Source organism: Cyprinodon variegatus, unplaced genomic scaffold (assembly GCF_000732505.1).
Source record: "Cyprinodon variegatus isolate N-32 unplaced genomic scaffold, C_variegatus-1.0 Scaffold707, whole genome shotgun sequence".
Lineage (NCBI taxonomy): Eukaryota > Metazoa > Chordata > Actinopteri > Cyprinodontiformes > Cyprinodontidae > Cyprinodon > Cyprinodon variegatus.
In genome coordinates, this window is record NW_015151160.1 from 301,960 (window position 1) to 319,289 (window position 17,330).

A 17,330-nucleotide genomic window follows, 5' to 3' on the forward strand; every position below is an offset into this window, starting at 1 on the left:
TTTTTTATTCTCTGCATCATTATTCTTTCTTTCTTTTATCTGTATTATACTTTTAAAAAAAAGGTTCAGCTTTGCCCTTGTGACTATCCTTCCAAGCCTTTTGGACCTCTTGACCCATAGAGGGTTCTGTAACCTTACAATGAAAAGCTTTGCTCGCAGGCATTATATGAAAGCTGTATGTTAAAGAAATGAATCATGCTTCAAACATAAATTCAGATTATTTCAAATAAATGTATGACATAACATGCAAAAACTTGGTTGACATAATGATTATGCAGAAAAAGTACAAATTGGCAAGAAACCAAACACTTGTACCCAACCTGTCTGCTGTATTCACTAATGCCTTAATAATCCTCTGAGGCCTTTGCATAAAAGCTGGATTAATTTAATTAATTAAACAAAATAAAGAAAAGTTGAATGTTCATTATACAATTAAAGCTATGTGTTAAGCTGGGTTTTTTTTTTGTGGCTTTGAGAGTTTAAGAAGGAAGGATGTATAGTCCTGCTAAACCTTTCAGAGTTTTGTCAAATAACATTCCTGGTGATCATTTTTCTCTGTATTAATAGAGGCTTTGTAACGGCAGGATCAGTACATAAAAGGAAATATCACCTTGCTATCAGAAAATAAACTGCTTTCAGACGCCCATGTCTATAGAATATTTTACTAAAAATATATATTTTTACATTTTCTGGGTAATTCGCATGTCGGATTATAAGTTGTTTAAAACGATGAATTGTGCACTACTTGCTTACAGTTTATTTTAGTGCACTGCATTAAGACCAGCACAGTGGTTATTGCGCTTACCAGCAGATGTCAGAGTTTCTCTCAGTTATAGTGATAGCTTTCAGTTTTGTTTCTGCCTCAAGCAAATGCTGGCCTGATTAAGCTCTTACTGAAACCTAAGGCGGTGTTGTTGTCCACTTTTAGGTTTCACTTTCCCGAGTGCCACAACCCTTCCTTTGCTTGATGATGCATCACAGCCACAAGCTGTTTGACAGATCTGAAGATCAACTGTTAGAGCTTTTACTCTTCTTCAACCAACAGTCTCATCTGTTTTTAAAAGATGAACCAGCAGGATTGGACACGCATCTTTGATGATCAAATTGCAATTCTAAGTGGTAAAGGAGACACTTGGAATCTGGTGTTTGATGAAAGTATTGAGCCCAATAATCCAGACTATGGCTGGACGAAATACTTCAGGAAAACAACTGCAAGGTCAGTACTGGACTGCAGTTTGCTATCTACTCTGCTAAGAATTAAAATGCCATGAACTTCTATTGATAATATCTTATTTCTATACAGTATACTTGATGTACATTGAATGTGTCAGATCTGAGATCTACATCCAGGGGGTGATGTATTTATCTCAGATCTTTTTTCCATTACCATTTTTTGGTGTCAGATCTGTGATACATCCGGGGGTGTGGTATATTTATTGCTAATCGTTTTTTCTTTTGTTATAACCATTTTTTTGTAGAACAGATCCCCACATTAAGATAGTTTAAAGTCCTGCTTGTTGACAGAAGTGTGCATAGACTTTCATTTACTATATAACAATATGTATGTGTGTATTTTCACTCAGATATTGAACCTATATTTCGAGTAGACGCAATTAGTGGATACTGAACACAATTAAAACAAGATACAACAACCACAAGCTCCTGAACATTTATTTAATTTTGATATATACCATGTAAACAAAGAACAATAACATTTATAGCTTTGTGTCAAAAATAAAATAACTGAAAAATAACCCCAAAAAATTGTCAAAAATCATAAGAAATACTGTATTACAGTAACGGTGGTGTGATTAACAAATTGTCTTACCTTCTGTACTGTATATCTATATAAATAGATAGACAGACAGACAGACAGACAGATAAAAATAAAGGGAACACATAAACAACACAATATAACTTCAATTAATTCAAACTTCTGTGAAATCTACTTCCACACTTAGGGAGCAACACTGATTCTTTGATTCTGTAATATAATATAAAATACAAAAGTACATTTTAAACAGAATTGTGTTTTTATTTGTCTTAGATTCAGCTGCACCTCATGTAGGAGAACTTGGCCTTCAAACCGGGTTATGGTGATTTTCCACATGCGCCTAATGGGTGGGCAAGGCACTGTCAAGGTCAGGCCTGCACGTCAAGAATGCAAGAGATGTACCAGTGCAGCGATGGTGAAGCCATTGGTTGAGCCAGAAAACATTCGTATCCTGATGGAGAACCTAGTCCAGAAAGTTAGAAGAAATTGCTACCATGAAGACATCGGAGAGCCAAACAGGAGGTCCAACAGCCTTGATGTCAAGAGTCCCCATGAGCCTAAACATTGTGAGGGATGCAGGTTAGGAATCTGTACCAGAGATTGAGCTAATAATGATAAACTTATTGAAATTATCTACAAAATGCCTCTTTCTTTCTCTCTCTATGTTTATACTTCTGTGTTTTGTTATTGTGGGTGTTAAATCTATATTTATTGGTTATTACATGAAACTGCTTTCATTAATAATGAGATATAAAATGTCTATGTATTATTTCAATTCAAAGTAAATGTGTCTTAATAGGATTTGATGAAAAGGTACCTCTAACTGATTCGTCATTGTGGTAAACTGGCCTTTAAACATAAGAATATATACATTTTCTAAGTTTAACTTTAAGAACTGAGCTGAAAAAAGTATGTTATTACACTATTTTAAAAAGATGCACAATTTTTGAAAAGATGTCATAGTTTTGTGCAAACATATATAGTTTTTTTTTTTTTTTTGATGCATTTTTGCATTATGGTGTTCTAACTCGGTGGATAATGAAATAAAACATTTGATTGTAAAAAATAAAACAGTTGCTTCTGTCTGTTTGCCAGAAATGTGAAAATCAGGCAATTAGTAGTTATGAGCAAAACCCTCTTTTCACTTTTACTATATAATATATTTATTGTACCAAAATTACAATTCACCGGTTTGTCCTTCAAAAATTATTTATAATTTTAATTATAAGATTCCAGTAGCAAATAAACAGTGTTCTTGATTCTCTGGAAAATGTATGTATTATTTTCTTCAAAATAAGACTGAAAGAAAAAAAGTTTTATTTGACAGTAAAATATTGAACTTTAATGATACCATATATCATATAGAGATTGTTGCACAAAAAAATGTTTCAGTTTTGTCTTTTCTGTTTTGCTTGAGTGAAGTTTCTTCATGGGATATAATCCAAAAAGAGAAACAATAATAATCACAGCCTCTTTCATTTTGTGCAATTCTGATTTGGAGTAAAAACTAATCCTTTCCATCAGACGTGGGTCACTCCATCAGTTCATAGAAGAGCCTCAACTAATTTGGTCCCCAAAATAACATCTGGATAGGAGTGGTGTTGCCAAAATATGGTGCAGGTCCCATTTTTTTTTTTTTTTTTTTTTTTTGCAGAGGTCAATAAGTTCATAAAAGGTTAATGAACTGTATAATTAAACAAGATAATTTGCTATAATGTATAAAGAATGCATGACTGTTATATTTATATATTATACTTAATTTTTTCTCTACTTTCATTTAGGGGGTTATTTTATATAAATCCGTAGATGAGTTTTGGGCAGAGACAATCAATATATATTTAAATTAAACAATGAATACAATTTCTACTAATATATGACTATGTTACAACTTTTGCACTGGTAATAGAAAAATTATGTACCCAACAGCTCTGTACCAGGTTTTTATCTTCAGTCGGTCTTTATATTCCTTATTTAAAAGGTAAAATTATATTAAACTTTATTTTTCCCTTCACAACTTATTCCATTTTTGTCAAACATATGTGTCTCAAAACATTAAACATTTTTGGCAATAAAAGCAAACACACAAATCAGTTTTTGAATGTTTTTGTTATTAATATTATTGGAAGAAAAAATCTAAATATTTTTCAGTTTGCTCTAGTTTTTCTTTTCTTGTGTGCCAATGCCTTCTTTAGACATTCAAACAAACATATTACTGTAGCTTGACTTTGCTTTCAAACTGTAGATGATATTTATTTTGCTTCTTTTTAGTAATTTGCATGTTGCATTTAGCCCTAAAGTCTCTTTATTCCATTGGCTTTTTTATTCTCTGCATCATTATTCTTTCTTTCTTTTATCTGTATTATACTTTTAAAAAAAAGGTTCAGCTTTGCCCCTGTGACTATCCTTCCAAGCCTTTTGGACCTCTTGACCCATAGAGGGTTCTGTAACCTTACAATGAAAAGCTTTGCTCGCAGGCATTATATGAAAGCTGTATGTTAAAGAAATTAATCATGCTTCAAACATAAATTCAGATTATTTCAAATAAATGTATGACATAACATGCAAAAACTTGGTTGACATAATGATTATGCAGAAAAAGTACAAATTGGCAAGAAACCAAACACTTGTACCCAACCTGTCTGCTGTATTCACTAATGCCTTAATAATCCTCTGAGGCCTTTGCATAAAAGCTGGATTAATTTAATTAATTAAACAAAATAAAGAAAAGTTGAATGTTCATTATACAATTAAAGCTATGTGTTAAGCTGGGTTTTTTTTTTGTGGCTTTGAGAGTTTAAGAAGGAAGGATGTATAGTCCTGCTAAACCTTTCAGAGTTTTGTCAAATAACATTCCTGGTGATCATTTTTCTCTGTATTAATAACTAGAGGTTTCATTGAATTTATCACTTTCAAAACATATTACATTTTAAAGTAAATAATATCTACATTTTATTATTTATTACCATTAATCTGCACACTTTGAATTGTAGAGGTGGTCAGCAGCACCAAATTCCAGTGTGTGCACATCACAGACAACCTCACCTGGAATACGAACACCTCCTCACTGGTCAAAAGGGCAAAGAAGTGGTTGTAATTCCTGTGGAGGATGAGGGGAGCCCACCTGCCCCCACCCATCCTTAAAAGCTTCTACAGAAAACACCATAGACAGCATTCTGAACAGCTGTCTCACTGTGTGGTGTGGAGGCTGCAGCGCTGCAGATTGGAAGAAAATGAAAAGAGTGGTGAAAACAGCAGAGGATCAATGGGGCTCCTCAACCCCACCATAGATAGTTCTCCATGCTGCGCTCTCTGAAGAGGCTTCACAGCATTTGATGCAGGACCAGCAGGTTCTGTAGCTTTTTCCCCACTGCCATAAAACTGTTGAACTGTTGAAGAAACTCTAAATCAAGTCACAAATCGAGACTCTGCATCCCACTGATAACATCATACTTGCACTATATGGTGAAAATAGAACTCAACTCAAATGTTTTTACTGTATTTTGCGCCTTATCTATTTATCTATTTTGCACTGCTCTGAACCTCCCACGTCAGTGCCTTTTTGCACCATATCTCTCCCACACTGTTTACATTATGATCAGTGATGCACTTTATTGCACTTTATTTTTCATTGCTAAGCTGCTGCACACAAAAAATAAATAATTAACTGTCGGAAAGCTGTATAAGCAAAATTTCGTTTTGTATACAAAATGAAAATAAAATGTGTCTAAGTATGAATTGGATAATAAATCATGATTTTTTTTTCAGACACCCATATCTATAAGATATTTTACTAAAAATACATATGGAATATTTCTTAGTAAATGCATATATTTTTGCAGTAAGTAATTTAAAATGTTGAATTGTGCTCTACCAGTGCAGTGCATTAAGACAAGCACAGTGGCTATTGCACATATCAGTCGGTGTCAGATGTTCTCTCAGTATTGATTATAGCCTCAATAAAATAATCACCTGATTAAACTCTGACCTAAACCTAAGGTGGAGTTGTTGTCCACTTTTAGGTTTCACTTTCCTGTTTTCCATAATCCTTCCTTTGGTTGATGCATCACAGCCACAAGCTGTTTGACAGATCTGAAGATCAGCTGTTAGAGCTCTTATTCTTCTTCAACCAACAGTCTCATCTGCATTTAAAAAATGAGCAAGGAGGATTGGACAAGTGTCTTTGATGAAGAAATCGCAGTTCTAAAAGATAAAGGAGACACTTGGCATCTGAAGATTGATGAAAGTATTGAGCCCAAAAGTCCAGAGGATGGCTGGACGAAGTACTTGAAAAAAACAAGTGCAAGGTCAGTACTGGACTGCAGTTTGCTATCTACTCTGCTAAGAATTGAAATGCCATGAACTTCTACAGGTCTTTCCTAATTTCCATTCCACTGAATGCAAATGAAAGTGTCAGGCACATCGACATCCAGGGAGTGGCAAATTTATTGTAATTTATGGAAATGTTTTTCTTTTGTTAACAATTGCTTGTAGAACATATTTCAGTATTAAGGTAGTTTGATGTCCTGCTTGTTAGCAGAAGTGTGCTTACACTTTCCTTTATTCAAAATCTCACTGAGTCCAAATAATTTATGTATTTTCACTCAGAAATTAAACCTATAGGCCAAGTAGAGGCAAATAGTGGATAGCAGACATATTTAAAACCAGATTCAACAACCACAAGCTCTTTGAAATGTTTACAACTTTGATATAAACCATGTAAAGAAAGTGCAATAAAAGCTTTTTGTCAAAGATAAGACAGTTGAAAAATAACCCAAACACTTTTTGCTTTAAAATTAAAAAGAAATACTGTTTTATAGTAACGGCAGTGTGCTTAACAAATAGTTTTAGCTTTGTGTTCTGCCAAAGTAAATAAATTAGGAAGAAAAAATACAATGTATGTATATAAAAATAGCAGAATGAATATTGTTTGATTGTGTACTATAAAATAAAACAGAATATTAAATATTATCTTTTGTTTTAGATTCAGCTGCACCTCATGCAGTAGAACTTGGCCTTCAAACCAGGTCATGGTGGTTTTCCACATGCACCTAAAGGAAGGGCAGGGCACTGTCAAGGTGAGGCCTTTACGTCAAGAATGCAACAGTTGTGACCCTGCAGCGATGGTGAAGCCATTGATCAACCGAGACAACATTTGTGTCCTGATGAAGAGCCTAGTGGAGAAAGTTAGAAGAAATTGCTACCATGAAGAAATTGAAGAGCTAAACAGGGCATTCGAGCAGTTTCATGTCAGGAGTGCCCATGAGCCTGATCATTGTGAGGGATGCAAATTAGGAGTCTGTACCAGAGAATGAGCTAATATAGATAAAGTTATGGAAATCATCTGCAAAATGTATCTTTCTTTCCCTCTATATATTCATATTTCTGTGTTTGTTATTCCATGTATTAAATCCATGTTGATTTGTACTTACATAAAACTGTGATAATTTATCAATTGTTCATTAATGTTTTGAGCATGAGATATGAAATGTCTATGTAGTATTTGAGTTAAAACTAAATGTGTCTCAATCAGGGGTGGATTTAGGAAATTTGGGGCCCTAGGCAACTCATTATACAGACCCATTATAGAGATACAGAAATTTCAATAGAACAGACAAAGATTATTTTGACTGCCCTTAATGATGTTTTATATTTTTATATTATGTCTAAGGAAAACTAACAATTCAAGATATCTTTAATCACATTTTGGATATTTAAAATGCATTTTAAGATATCTCAAATGAGGTCATCTGATTTGTCATTTAAAGTTTCACACATCCGGAATTATAATCAAGATATTTCATCTAATTTGAACTAGTGAAGTTTGGACTTCTCAAAACTATATTTTTATAATATCGGAAATATGAAATATCCCCTAGTCTGTCACTGAGCTGTCCTAACAGTTGCCTACAGAAATTTACATGGCTGCAATGGTGCTGGCTCTTCTTGACAAAGTTCTTTCAAAATGCCACAAGATAGAAAGAATTCAGCAGTATGCAATGTGCTGAGAACAAGAACTTTGTGAACTCTAAGACTGCTTCAGAAATCTGTCATGAATTGCTGCAGCAAAGTTAGTTATAAGCTAGATACCGGTATTCAAGCTTCGTCGATCCAACTCAGGAGCTCAGACTTCAGCCAACCGTTCTCTGATACTCCCTCTTCTAGGGATCATCAACAAATTTCCGAACTACGCACGCGTGAGAAATACAAATAAATAAATCCCTTGCCTGGAGACCAACTGCTACTAAATTACATAAATGAGACACACCAATTTCAAATTAATTATAAGTTTTTTCATATTTTTAAAGACTTTTTTTTGTCAAAATTTAGAATTTTTAATCAGTAGCTTCTCTTCTCTGCCCCTCTCATATCTTCCCCAGTGTTGCCTACTCCCCAGCAAGAAAGGCCGCTATTGTCTCTCCTAAAAGGTGCTATAAGGCATTAGATGATCCAGCTGTAGAATCCCTGCGATATATATTTTTTTTTTTTGGTCTGGCAAAGCAGTGCAGAAGATAGCTGGAAGGGAAAACTTATGAGAATTTTAAGAGTATTAGCTTTTATAGAAAGAAGCAAGTAAATAAAATACATATAAATCAGCTGTTTAGTTCCACACTGCATGCCAGACACACTTAATGTTATAAGCCTTCTGATGGCATGTTAGCTAATTCACATTTATCAAAAACATAATTAATGTGCAGAGATAAGGAATAGCTGTATTAATTAATTAAAGTTTTATGGGGCCCCCAGGAACTTTGGCCCTAGGCAACTGCCTAGTTTTGCCTAAGGTCCGCCCCTGGTCTCAGTAGGTTTTGATGAAAAGGTATTTCTAACTGATTTGTCATTTTGGTAAACTGGCTTTCAAGCATGAGAATAAATCAACGTTTAATATTAAGAACAGATCTGAAATAAGTTTCTTATTACACTGTTTTAAAAAGATGCACAATAAAAAAAAAAAAAAAAGATGTAATAATTTTGTGCAAACATATTGTAATTGTTTTGGATTCATTTTGGTGTTATGGTGTTATGGTATTCTAACTTGGTGGAACATGAAATTAAACATTTAATTGTGAAAAGAAAACAGTCTCTTCTGTTGGTTTGCAAGAAATGTGAAAATCGGGCAATTAGTAGTTATTTGCAGAAGCCTCTTTTCACTCTTATCATGAAAAATGACAAGATGAAAAAATGAAGGACCTATCGTCCTTCAGAAATATTTTATAATTTTAATTTAAAAGATTCCAGTAGCAAATAAACAGTGCCCTGGATTCTATTTAAATGTGTGTATTATCTTTCTTCATATTAGGACTGAATTCAATGAACTTTAACAATATATCATTTAGAGATTATAGCACTAAGAAACGTTCCACTTTTGTCTTTTTTGTTGTGCTTGAGGAAAGAGACACATTAGTGATAACACCCTCCTCCATTTTGTGCAAGTCTGATTTGTAGTAAAAGCTAATCCTGGAAGCTTTTTCAATTCAATTAAATTTTGAATTAAAAAAGCTTCCTGGATGGGAAGCAAAACATCTTCAAAATTGGAAACAAAGTCCAGTGGATTGTTTTTCATTTTCTTTTTTTGGAATGACTATGACTTGGATGACTGGAGAATCTTCACCAGCGTAATCCTTTCCATCAGATGTTGGTCGCTCCATCAGTTCATAGAAGACCCTCAACTAATTTGATCACCAAACCTATAAAATGTTGATCTGATCTTCTTTCATCTTTCCATTATGAAACCAGATATAACAAAAAAAGATGTCTCATAATATCTAGATAGGGGTGGTGTTGCCCAAATGTTGTCCAGGAATTTTTTTTGCAGAAGTCAATAAGTTCAGAAAAGGTTAATGAACTGTCTACTTCAACAAGATATTTGCTATTAATGTATAAAGACAGTGATTCAACTTTTATCTTATATGTCTTAATTTTTTTTCAGTACTTACATTTAGGGGGTATTTAATATAAATCAGTAGATGAGTTTTGGGCAGAGACAATCATGATACATTAAAACAATGAAAACATTTCCACTAATATATGACTATGTTGCAACACTGGTAATAGAAAAGTAAGGTACCTAACAGCTCTGTAAAAGGTTTTTGAAGTTCAGTTGTTTTTTAAAATCCTTGTTTGAAAGAACAATGGTATGAAACCGTATTTTTCCCCTTTCTGACATATTCCTTTTCCAGTTTGCACTAGTTTGTCATTTCTCGTGTGCTAACTCCTGCTTTAGACTTTCAAACAAACACATGAACATGACTTCGCTTTTGGACGGTGTCTAGATGATATTCGTTTTGCTTCTTTTTATTCATCATGTGCATGTTACCCTAATATTTCTTTATGCTGTTTGCTGTTTTTAATCACTGCATCATAATTTTCTTTCTTTCTTTTATCTTTTTTATGGTTTGAAAAAACAACTTAGACAAAATTGAACACCAGAACAAAAATAGGTCGCAAAAATTTTGACATATTTAAGGAAAAAATACTGAAATTTTTAAGTGCAAGGCCTTGAATTGGTTGGAAGGAAGCTATCAGCTCCTGTTACTATCCTTCCAAGCCTTTTGGACCTCTTGACCCACTGAGGGGTCTGTACCCTTACAATGCACTATATGAAAGCTGCATATTGAAGAAATGAATAATGCTTCAAATATAAATAAAGTTTATTTCCAATAAAAATATGACATAACATTCAAAAAATTGGTTGAAATGATGATTATGCAGAAATAGTACAGATTGGCAAGAAACCAAACACGTCCATCCAACCATCTGCTGTTTATTTGCTTATAACCAGCAGGTGTGTCTCATAGCCGTGCGGTCAGACTGTATGCAAGTTTAAAATCGAGGTGAATCATGTTAACTGTGGTTTTTCTTTGAATCGTATGAAAATCATTTTTCGAAATGAAAGCTTCTTCACTGGATTTCAGCCCTACAACATTAGTTGGATAGACATCCGTCACCTAATTCTGCTTTGTATGAGACTTAGTCTATGATAGGTAAAACACGAAGAAGCCCACAAGCTGCAAGCTGAGTTCTCGCGGTAGTTTTTAATTCACAAACAACCCGAATGCTGCACATTATTATTCCGGCTTGCCAAGTTAGATGAAGACTTGTCCACCTGTCTGCTACTAAAATCCAACACCTTCACTCTCATCATGGCATCAAAGGAATCTACGCTAAAGGTATATTACATTATCCTTCTGCAAACTGCATTACACATTTCTTCTTTTTAACATCAATTTAATCTCCAATAATAGGTAATTAACTCTTTCTTAGGGTTTTCTTTCATCAACCACTGTTTTTATTCTCATTCTTAATACTCCAGGTGAGCTTTTAAATAATGTTTTTACCTATAATTTCTTAAGATATGGTTTAGAACCAGAGACAATTTAATCAACAATTTGTAACCATTAAATCACTATTATTTTTGACTTAATGTTACAGTTCGGAGGGAATATTCTACATATTAAGTCTCACCAATGCTTATGAATTGTCCTGCTCAGGTTTTTGCAGCACATTCAATGTAAACTGCTCCAAAGCAGACCAAGAGGGCTTGCTTGCAGCTCTGGGCCCCGTCATTGACCTGAAGGCCATACGGCCAGTTGTGAACCAAACAACATGCTCAAACATCACTGTCTACTTTACTCTTTACGGGATATTAGGAGTGGTATGTTCAATTTTACATCCTATAAAGCTGTATTCTTTCTTATTTGACCTTCAGTGTTTTTAAAGATATTATTCAACACTCATTTTAAGAGATTCTATAATTTAGATTTCCATATTTACTCATCATGCTTTTTTCATGTGATGTCCATGTTGAAAATGTACACTAAAAAAGCTCATTTTAAACAGTTGTGAGTCAACAATGTCTTATGCTTATTGTCATCCAGGATGAAAAGTCACAAGTTCTAATCACTTACATTTGGCTGCACTACGTAAGTAGAAGAGTCATCAAACTCAGTCTCTTTAGTGGTAGATTTGATTTATTCATTTATCTTGTATGGAACAGGGATCACTTTAATAAAATCACTTTTTATGCTATTACATTTGCTCTTTTCTTCCTTTTCTAGTGGTGGATGATTGAGTTTGCCAGGTGGAACCCGGTTCAGTGTGGCCTAGAAATGATTACTCTTCCCAAGAAGAACTTTTGGCTTCCAGATATTGTCATCAGTGAGTTGTGAGTAGTGTCCTATCAAAGCATAACGTGCAAAACTTGCCCAACACTAAAATAGATCTCTTTGAAAAAGTATATCATTTTTCAAATGTTATTTGTTGAGCTTTACCCACTCTGTGCTTCTGGCAATAACAGTAATAAATGTCTTTACTAAGTTTGCAATAATAATCCATGCTTTGCTTCGAAACATTTGCATTGTCTGCTCTTTCAGCATGGAGGAAAACAAAGCACCATCTGTGCCATATTTGCACCTGTACAGTGATGGAAGGGTCCAAGAGGGTCTTCCCCTTAGAGTTGTGAGCTCCTGTAACCTCGACATCTATACTTTCCCCTTCGACATACAGAACTGCTCTATGACTTTCAACTCTTACGTCTATGATGGTGAGTCGCTGCAACAAAGCTGTATATCTTTTCTAAACTAAAAACGTTTGGAAATACAGTATTTGTTATGGTAATGTAAAAAGCAGATTTAGTGTTCAAAGGAACCACTATCATTTCCGATAATTTAAAAAGTTTCAATGTGGTAGTTAGTACTACAGTAAAAAGCTGTTATTGCAAAAAGAGAATAACAGTGACAGAGAATCTAGTATTTTTTCAAATAGTGTAATTTAATGCAACATGACAGAAATGTTCTTTAGTTTGCAAAGTTGACTTTACTTACTAAACTTTTTTCACATTATAGTCACAAACTACAGTCTGTTTTATTATCACTAACAGTCCAACAAAGAAAAAAAAAAAAAAACATAATTAATAACTGGAAGAAAAATGGAAAAATGGTTATCTCTGCCTTTGCCAACAAATAAAGAGCAGTAAAGTATGTGTTTGCAATGTTTTTAATTTGATATCCCAATATAAAATTCATCGAATTAGGATATAGAGTTATTCTTTTAGACGTTGGACTAAAAGAGTTTGGCCTCACTGCAAATCGACCAAGACGTGTTCATCTGTGATGATTATGGAAGTGTGCCAACATTTTCCTAAATACATAAAAAATGCACTTTGTATTATTGATCTTTGACATGAAATCCCAAATGGTTAAAGTGTAAAAATAATTAACCAAAAGGATTTTTTCTTTCTTTCTGTAATTACTGTTGTATTTCATTCTGTCAAGATCAAAGTAATTGAATTTGAAACAAAGTAGTTTTTTTCCCATCATGGTTGTCTGAGGTTTTTTTTATTTTTTTTTTTTATTCCCCAGCTACTGAGATAAACGTGATTTTAGGGCGAGACCCAAAAATAATCACCGCATCCTCCAAGAATGTGATGACCACCCTAGGTGAATGGGAGCTGCTGGATATCACAGCCCAGAAGCCGATGAATGATGTGTCTGATCTTTACATTGACAGGCTTGTATTTTATGTAGGTTCATAGCATGTTTTATATAATTAATTTGTTACCTGTATTTCCTGCAGAATAAATCCTGAGTATGTTCGTCTTCCAGATCCGGGTGCGACGCCGTGCCACCATGTACGTGGTGACCCTGCTGCTCCCCAGCTGCTTCCTCATTACGGTGGATCTCTTTAGCTTCCTCCTGCCTCCTCAGAGCACAGACAGATCCTCCTTTAAGATGACCCTCATCCTGGGCTACACCGTATTCCTGCTCATTATGAGTGACTTGCTGCCTATCACAGGAAACACCATACCTCTAATAAGTCAGTATGAGCTACAGAGAATTTTGGTGCAGTACTTTAAAAATGTCCCTTATGACTGATATCTTTTAATGTCTGTTAATCCTAAATTAATCTGCTTCAACAAATCAAGTGTAACCTGTGTTGATAAAGCACATTTAGGAGAAAAGATTTGCTCAAGAAATATAAGGGAAACACAAATAAAATTATATTCCCAGATGTTAGCAACCAGCCTGCATAAAATAGATCCTTAAACATAATCTGCAGGATTTGGCTGCATGGTGTTATTCTCATTTACTTTTGTTTCAGGTGTGTTGGACCAGGGAAATATTAGAAATTTTCCAGATACTAATAAATGAGACCTTTGCTTCAATATATAAAATAGTTCTGGTATATACTTTTTACTCAGGTTTTAAAATCATAAGTTTTAAACTGTACATACTCTGTCCTTTTTTTCTTCTAGATGTGTTCTTCTCCCTTTGCCTGGTTCTGATGGTGGGCAGTCTGTTGGAGACGATCTTTATCACCTACTTGTTAAACAACGCATCTGACTTCTCTCCTGTCCCTCAGTGGGTCCAGGCAGTATTTCTGAATTTTCTTGGTTGTCTAGTTTGCATGCCACGAAGGAATAAGAAACCAAAGGATTCAGGTATGTAATAACAAGGGGAAAGCTTTTTATTTTTACACCATTTTTACACAGTTTCATTCCTAACACAACGTGAAATAACAAGAGGTAAGAAGAGATAAAAACAACACGTATTACATAAAAAATATGTTGACTGACAGGTACAAAAGCAATACATTTTATTCAACAGTATAACTTTGCAAAAGGAAAATGCTGATAAAAAAAACACTATTTAAAAAAAAAAAAGCAAAAACAGAAGCTTCAATTACAGGATATATAAAAAGATTAATAAGCAACAAGCAAATACCACACTCATTGCCTGAAAATAGAAAATCTCAAACTCACTCCAGAAAACAAAGCTGTAGCTGACCACTAGGCGGAGTCAACTGTCAATTAATAGAGGACTAAAAAAAACCGCATGCCTTAATGTGTTTTTTTTTTTTTTTTTACATGTCTGGTCATTATCTTTTAAATATGATAGAACAGCTTCATATTTATATGAGTGAAAGGACGGTGAGGCCAAGTTTCTCATTTTTTTATGTTTTTGAGTTTGCATCATGCATGTGTTGGCCTGTTTCAATGTTTTGCTGCATTAATATGTTCTATTGTACTGAAACAGTTCATTAAAATTCATAATAAAAAAGAGTATTTCACTGAATTATTCATTTAATGAAAAGAAATGTATGTTCTCTTACACATGACCTGCCCAAGTCTCAATGGGACCCCTAGGAAGAATTTGATTTATTTCTACCAATAACAATAATAGATTGCAGCAATCAATGATGATCAGATCATTTTCTTGCCTATTTAAACTTATTATAGCCCTAATAGTCCTGAATACAGTCTTCTGTTGGTGTGCATCATCTTGTGTTATTAAAAGTAATAGAATAGACAAATGTTACATGTAATTACAGCAAAGGTTTCATTTGATTTATAATATTTGGTTCCACCTACAAGAGCAATATGCAAACATAGCCTGTGGTAAAATAACTATAACAAAAAAATAATGTAATATTAATATAATATATTAATTTGATAAACAATATAATATAAATTATATTGTATGTTACAAAAACATACTTCATGAAATCAAACTATAAGATATTAAGCATGTTCTTAAATAAAATGCAACCTGAATTGGAAATAAAATGCTACCTGGAACCAGGCAGAAAAAGGAATTTTAATGATTTATTCTATATATTATATACAAATGCTCTCGAATTATCTCTGCCGACATGACCTTTGACCTTTTTTAAACACTTCTTCATTGAAAGCATTCTCTCCCTTATAAACAATGTTTCCAAGCTTTTCTGTTTGGAGTCATCTCTGAAAGATATCTTACAGACATCTTTGTTATTATTAATCACAGCAGACTCACTAAATCATTTTCCCAAAACGTAGCTTTGTATTAATTGAGTTTGGAAGAGCTCTCCTCTGCAGATGCAACAGTCACAGGGAGAGTGCAGGCCATCCTTAGAGCTGCATGCATGCAAATTCTAGTACAGCACCAATAATATTTGATCTTACTTTTGCTACTGTCCAGGAAATTATTTACTCTAGTACCAAGGCTGAACAGGTATAAGGTTTTATTTCGATTTTAAAAAACTTTATTTGGCCAACCTGAGGTAAACACAAACATGTTATCCATGTGTTGGAGGGGGGTATACAAGTTTCAGGCCCTGTTTTGTGAGCATGCATGCTTTATAAATCAGACCCCTGCGAGTCTGGCTCTACCATTAGCTGCAGTACGGCATGTGCCCAGATATGTTTTTAGGCCTCTTCTTTTAGGCTTCCTCTTCTGCAACCTACATAAGCAAATATTCTCCCCTTTGTGCCTAATATGTACTTAAATATATTCAATGTTTAGAAACTTCATCCATAAACGACTTAGAAACATACTAATTCCTGTGAACTACACAAACCTAGGATATTCGCTTCTGTCAGCCACCATGAATATCACTTAAACAAATAAAAAATGAGAGATAATTGCATAAAAAAAATTTTACTTGGTAAAATTAGAGAAAATAAGGGAATGAGTCACAAAAGAAATAATAATGGCCTTTATAGGTGAGCCCTAACAGTAATATTTTAATAATACCTGAACGAGACAAGAGTTTCTGCTTATCTCACATCTGCAGGAAGCATCTTCCTGAGTTGATGAAAAATAAAAAATAAATTCTTCCTCCACCTCTTTAGCAATATTTTATAAGAACAGAGATATAAGAGGTATTTGATGACCTTAGGGGTCTGCATGGCTCACGACAAACCAGTAACAGCGCTTTCTATGCCATCAGATTTTTATACTCTAACCTTGGACAAACAGGAAGCAAGTGCACTAATTTATAAATAGTATGATAGGATTGCTTTTTGCTGTGCTGGTAAGGACTCTGGTAGCATCACTGCAGAGATATCAACCTTTTTTATTCAGAGAAAATTTAAATTTAAAATCTATCCTCTAAGAAGGGCCTGGTAATGAGTTGCAGCTTCCTGCATTTCTGCAGCTGAAGTTCAGTCTTCAGGTTCTTAAAGTTTAGTTAACTCATTTAATATTTTCACAGGAACAACAAATACGTTTGATGTAAAACCTCCCAAAACAGGAGGTCCAGTGGAGGAGGACGAGGCCCTACAGGAGCTGAAGAGCCTCAGCCACATCCTGCACACCCTCCGCCTTCAGGCGGAGCAGCAGACAAAAGAGACCCAGAGCTCAGAGGAGTGGATCCAGGTGGGCTTCATCATTGACCGTCTGCTCTTCGGCCTCTACATCGTCTTCATATCGGTCGCCTTCATCACCATCATTGTAGTCTGGGTGAACTCCTCCAATCAGTAGATTGCTGCATGCTGCCCAAATTTATTACACTAGAACATTTTGAATAAACGCATCTACAGTAGTAACGATTTTCACATAGCAATTATAGTACAGTAGCTACTTGTACTTTGAATTATTGTGAAATATAATGTAATTCTCAATGCTGAAAAATGTTCTCCTTAGAATAAATAACATGAAAACCTGAATGTGCTTCTCATTGACACTGATTTTGAACACTCAATATGTTTCTCTCTTTATATTACCGTATTGACCCGAATATAGGACGACCCTGATTATAAGACAAGCCCCTCTTTCCAGGACCAATTTTTAGGCACCAA

The 17,330-nt window shown here is 34.3% G+C and overlaps 2 protein-coding genes across 2 annotated transcripts; both read left to right on the top strand.

Moving 5' to 3' along the window:
* The first annotated feature begins 1,011 nt into the window (after positions 1-1,011).
* On the top strand, positions 1,012-2,669 carry LOC107097576 (receptor-transporting protein 3-like). The gene is made up of 2 exons (XM_015394764.1): positions 1,012-1,216; positions 2,048-2,669. Exons 1-2 carry the CDS (start codon positions 1,065-1,067, stop codon positions 2,376-2,378), a joined length of 483 nt encoding a protein of 160 aa, XP_015250250.1. The 5' UTR covers positions 1,012-1,064; the 3' UTR covers positions 2,379-2,669.
* An 8,106-nt stretch (positions 2,670-10,775) lies between these two features.
* LOC107097570 (5-hydroxytryptamine receptor 3C-like) lies at positions 10,776-17,152 on the top strand. The gene is made up of 10 exons (XM_015394759.1): positions 10,776-10,941; positions 11,036-11,084; positions 11,263-11,426; positions 11,650-11,694; positions 11,830-11,936; positions 12,145-12,314; positions 13,132-13,292; positions 13,375-13,585; positions 14,025-14,210; positions 16,745-17,152. The coding sequence occupies exons 1-10, from the start codon at positions 10,915-10,917 to the stop codon at positions 17,011-17,013; spliced, it is 1,389 nt and encodes a 462-aa protein (XP_015250245.1). The 5' UTR covers positions 10,776-10,914; the 3' UTR covers positions 17,014-17,152.
* The last annotated feature ends 178 nt before the right edge of the window (positions 17,153-17,330 follow it).

Excerpts from the sequence above, each read along its gene's own strand:
- LOC107097576 (XM_015394764.1), top strand. The coding sequence starts at position 1,065 with ATGAACCAGCAGGATTGGACACGCATCTTTGATGATCAAATTGCAATT. Across the intron at positions 1,217-2,047 it reads TTCAGGAAAACAACTGCAAG|ATTCAGCTGCACCTCATGTA; the intron begins GTCAGTACTGGA and ends TATTTGTCTTAG.
- LOC107097570 (XM_015394759.1), top strand. The coding sequence starts at position 10,915 with ATGGCATCAAAGGAATCTACGCTAAAG. Across the intron at positions 11,937-12,144 it reads GATATTGTCATCAGTGAGTT|CATGGAGGAAAACAAAGCAC; the intron begins GTGAGTAGTGTC and ends CTGCTCTTTCAG. Across the intron at positions 13,586-14,024 it reads AAACACCATACCTCTAATAA|ATGTGTTCTTCTCCCTTTGC; the intron begins GTCAGTATGAGC and ends TTTTTCTTCTAG.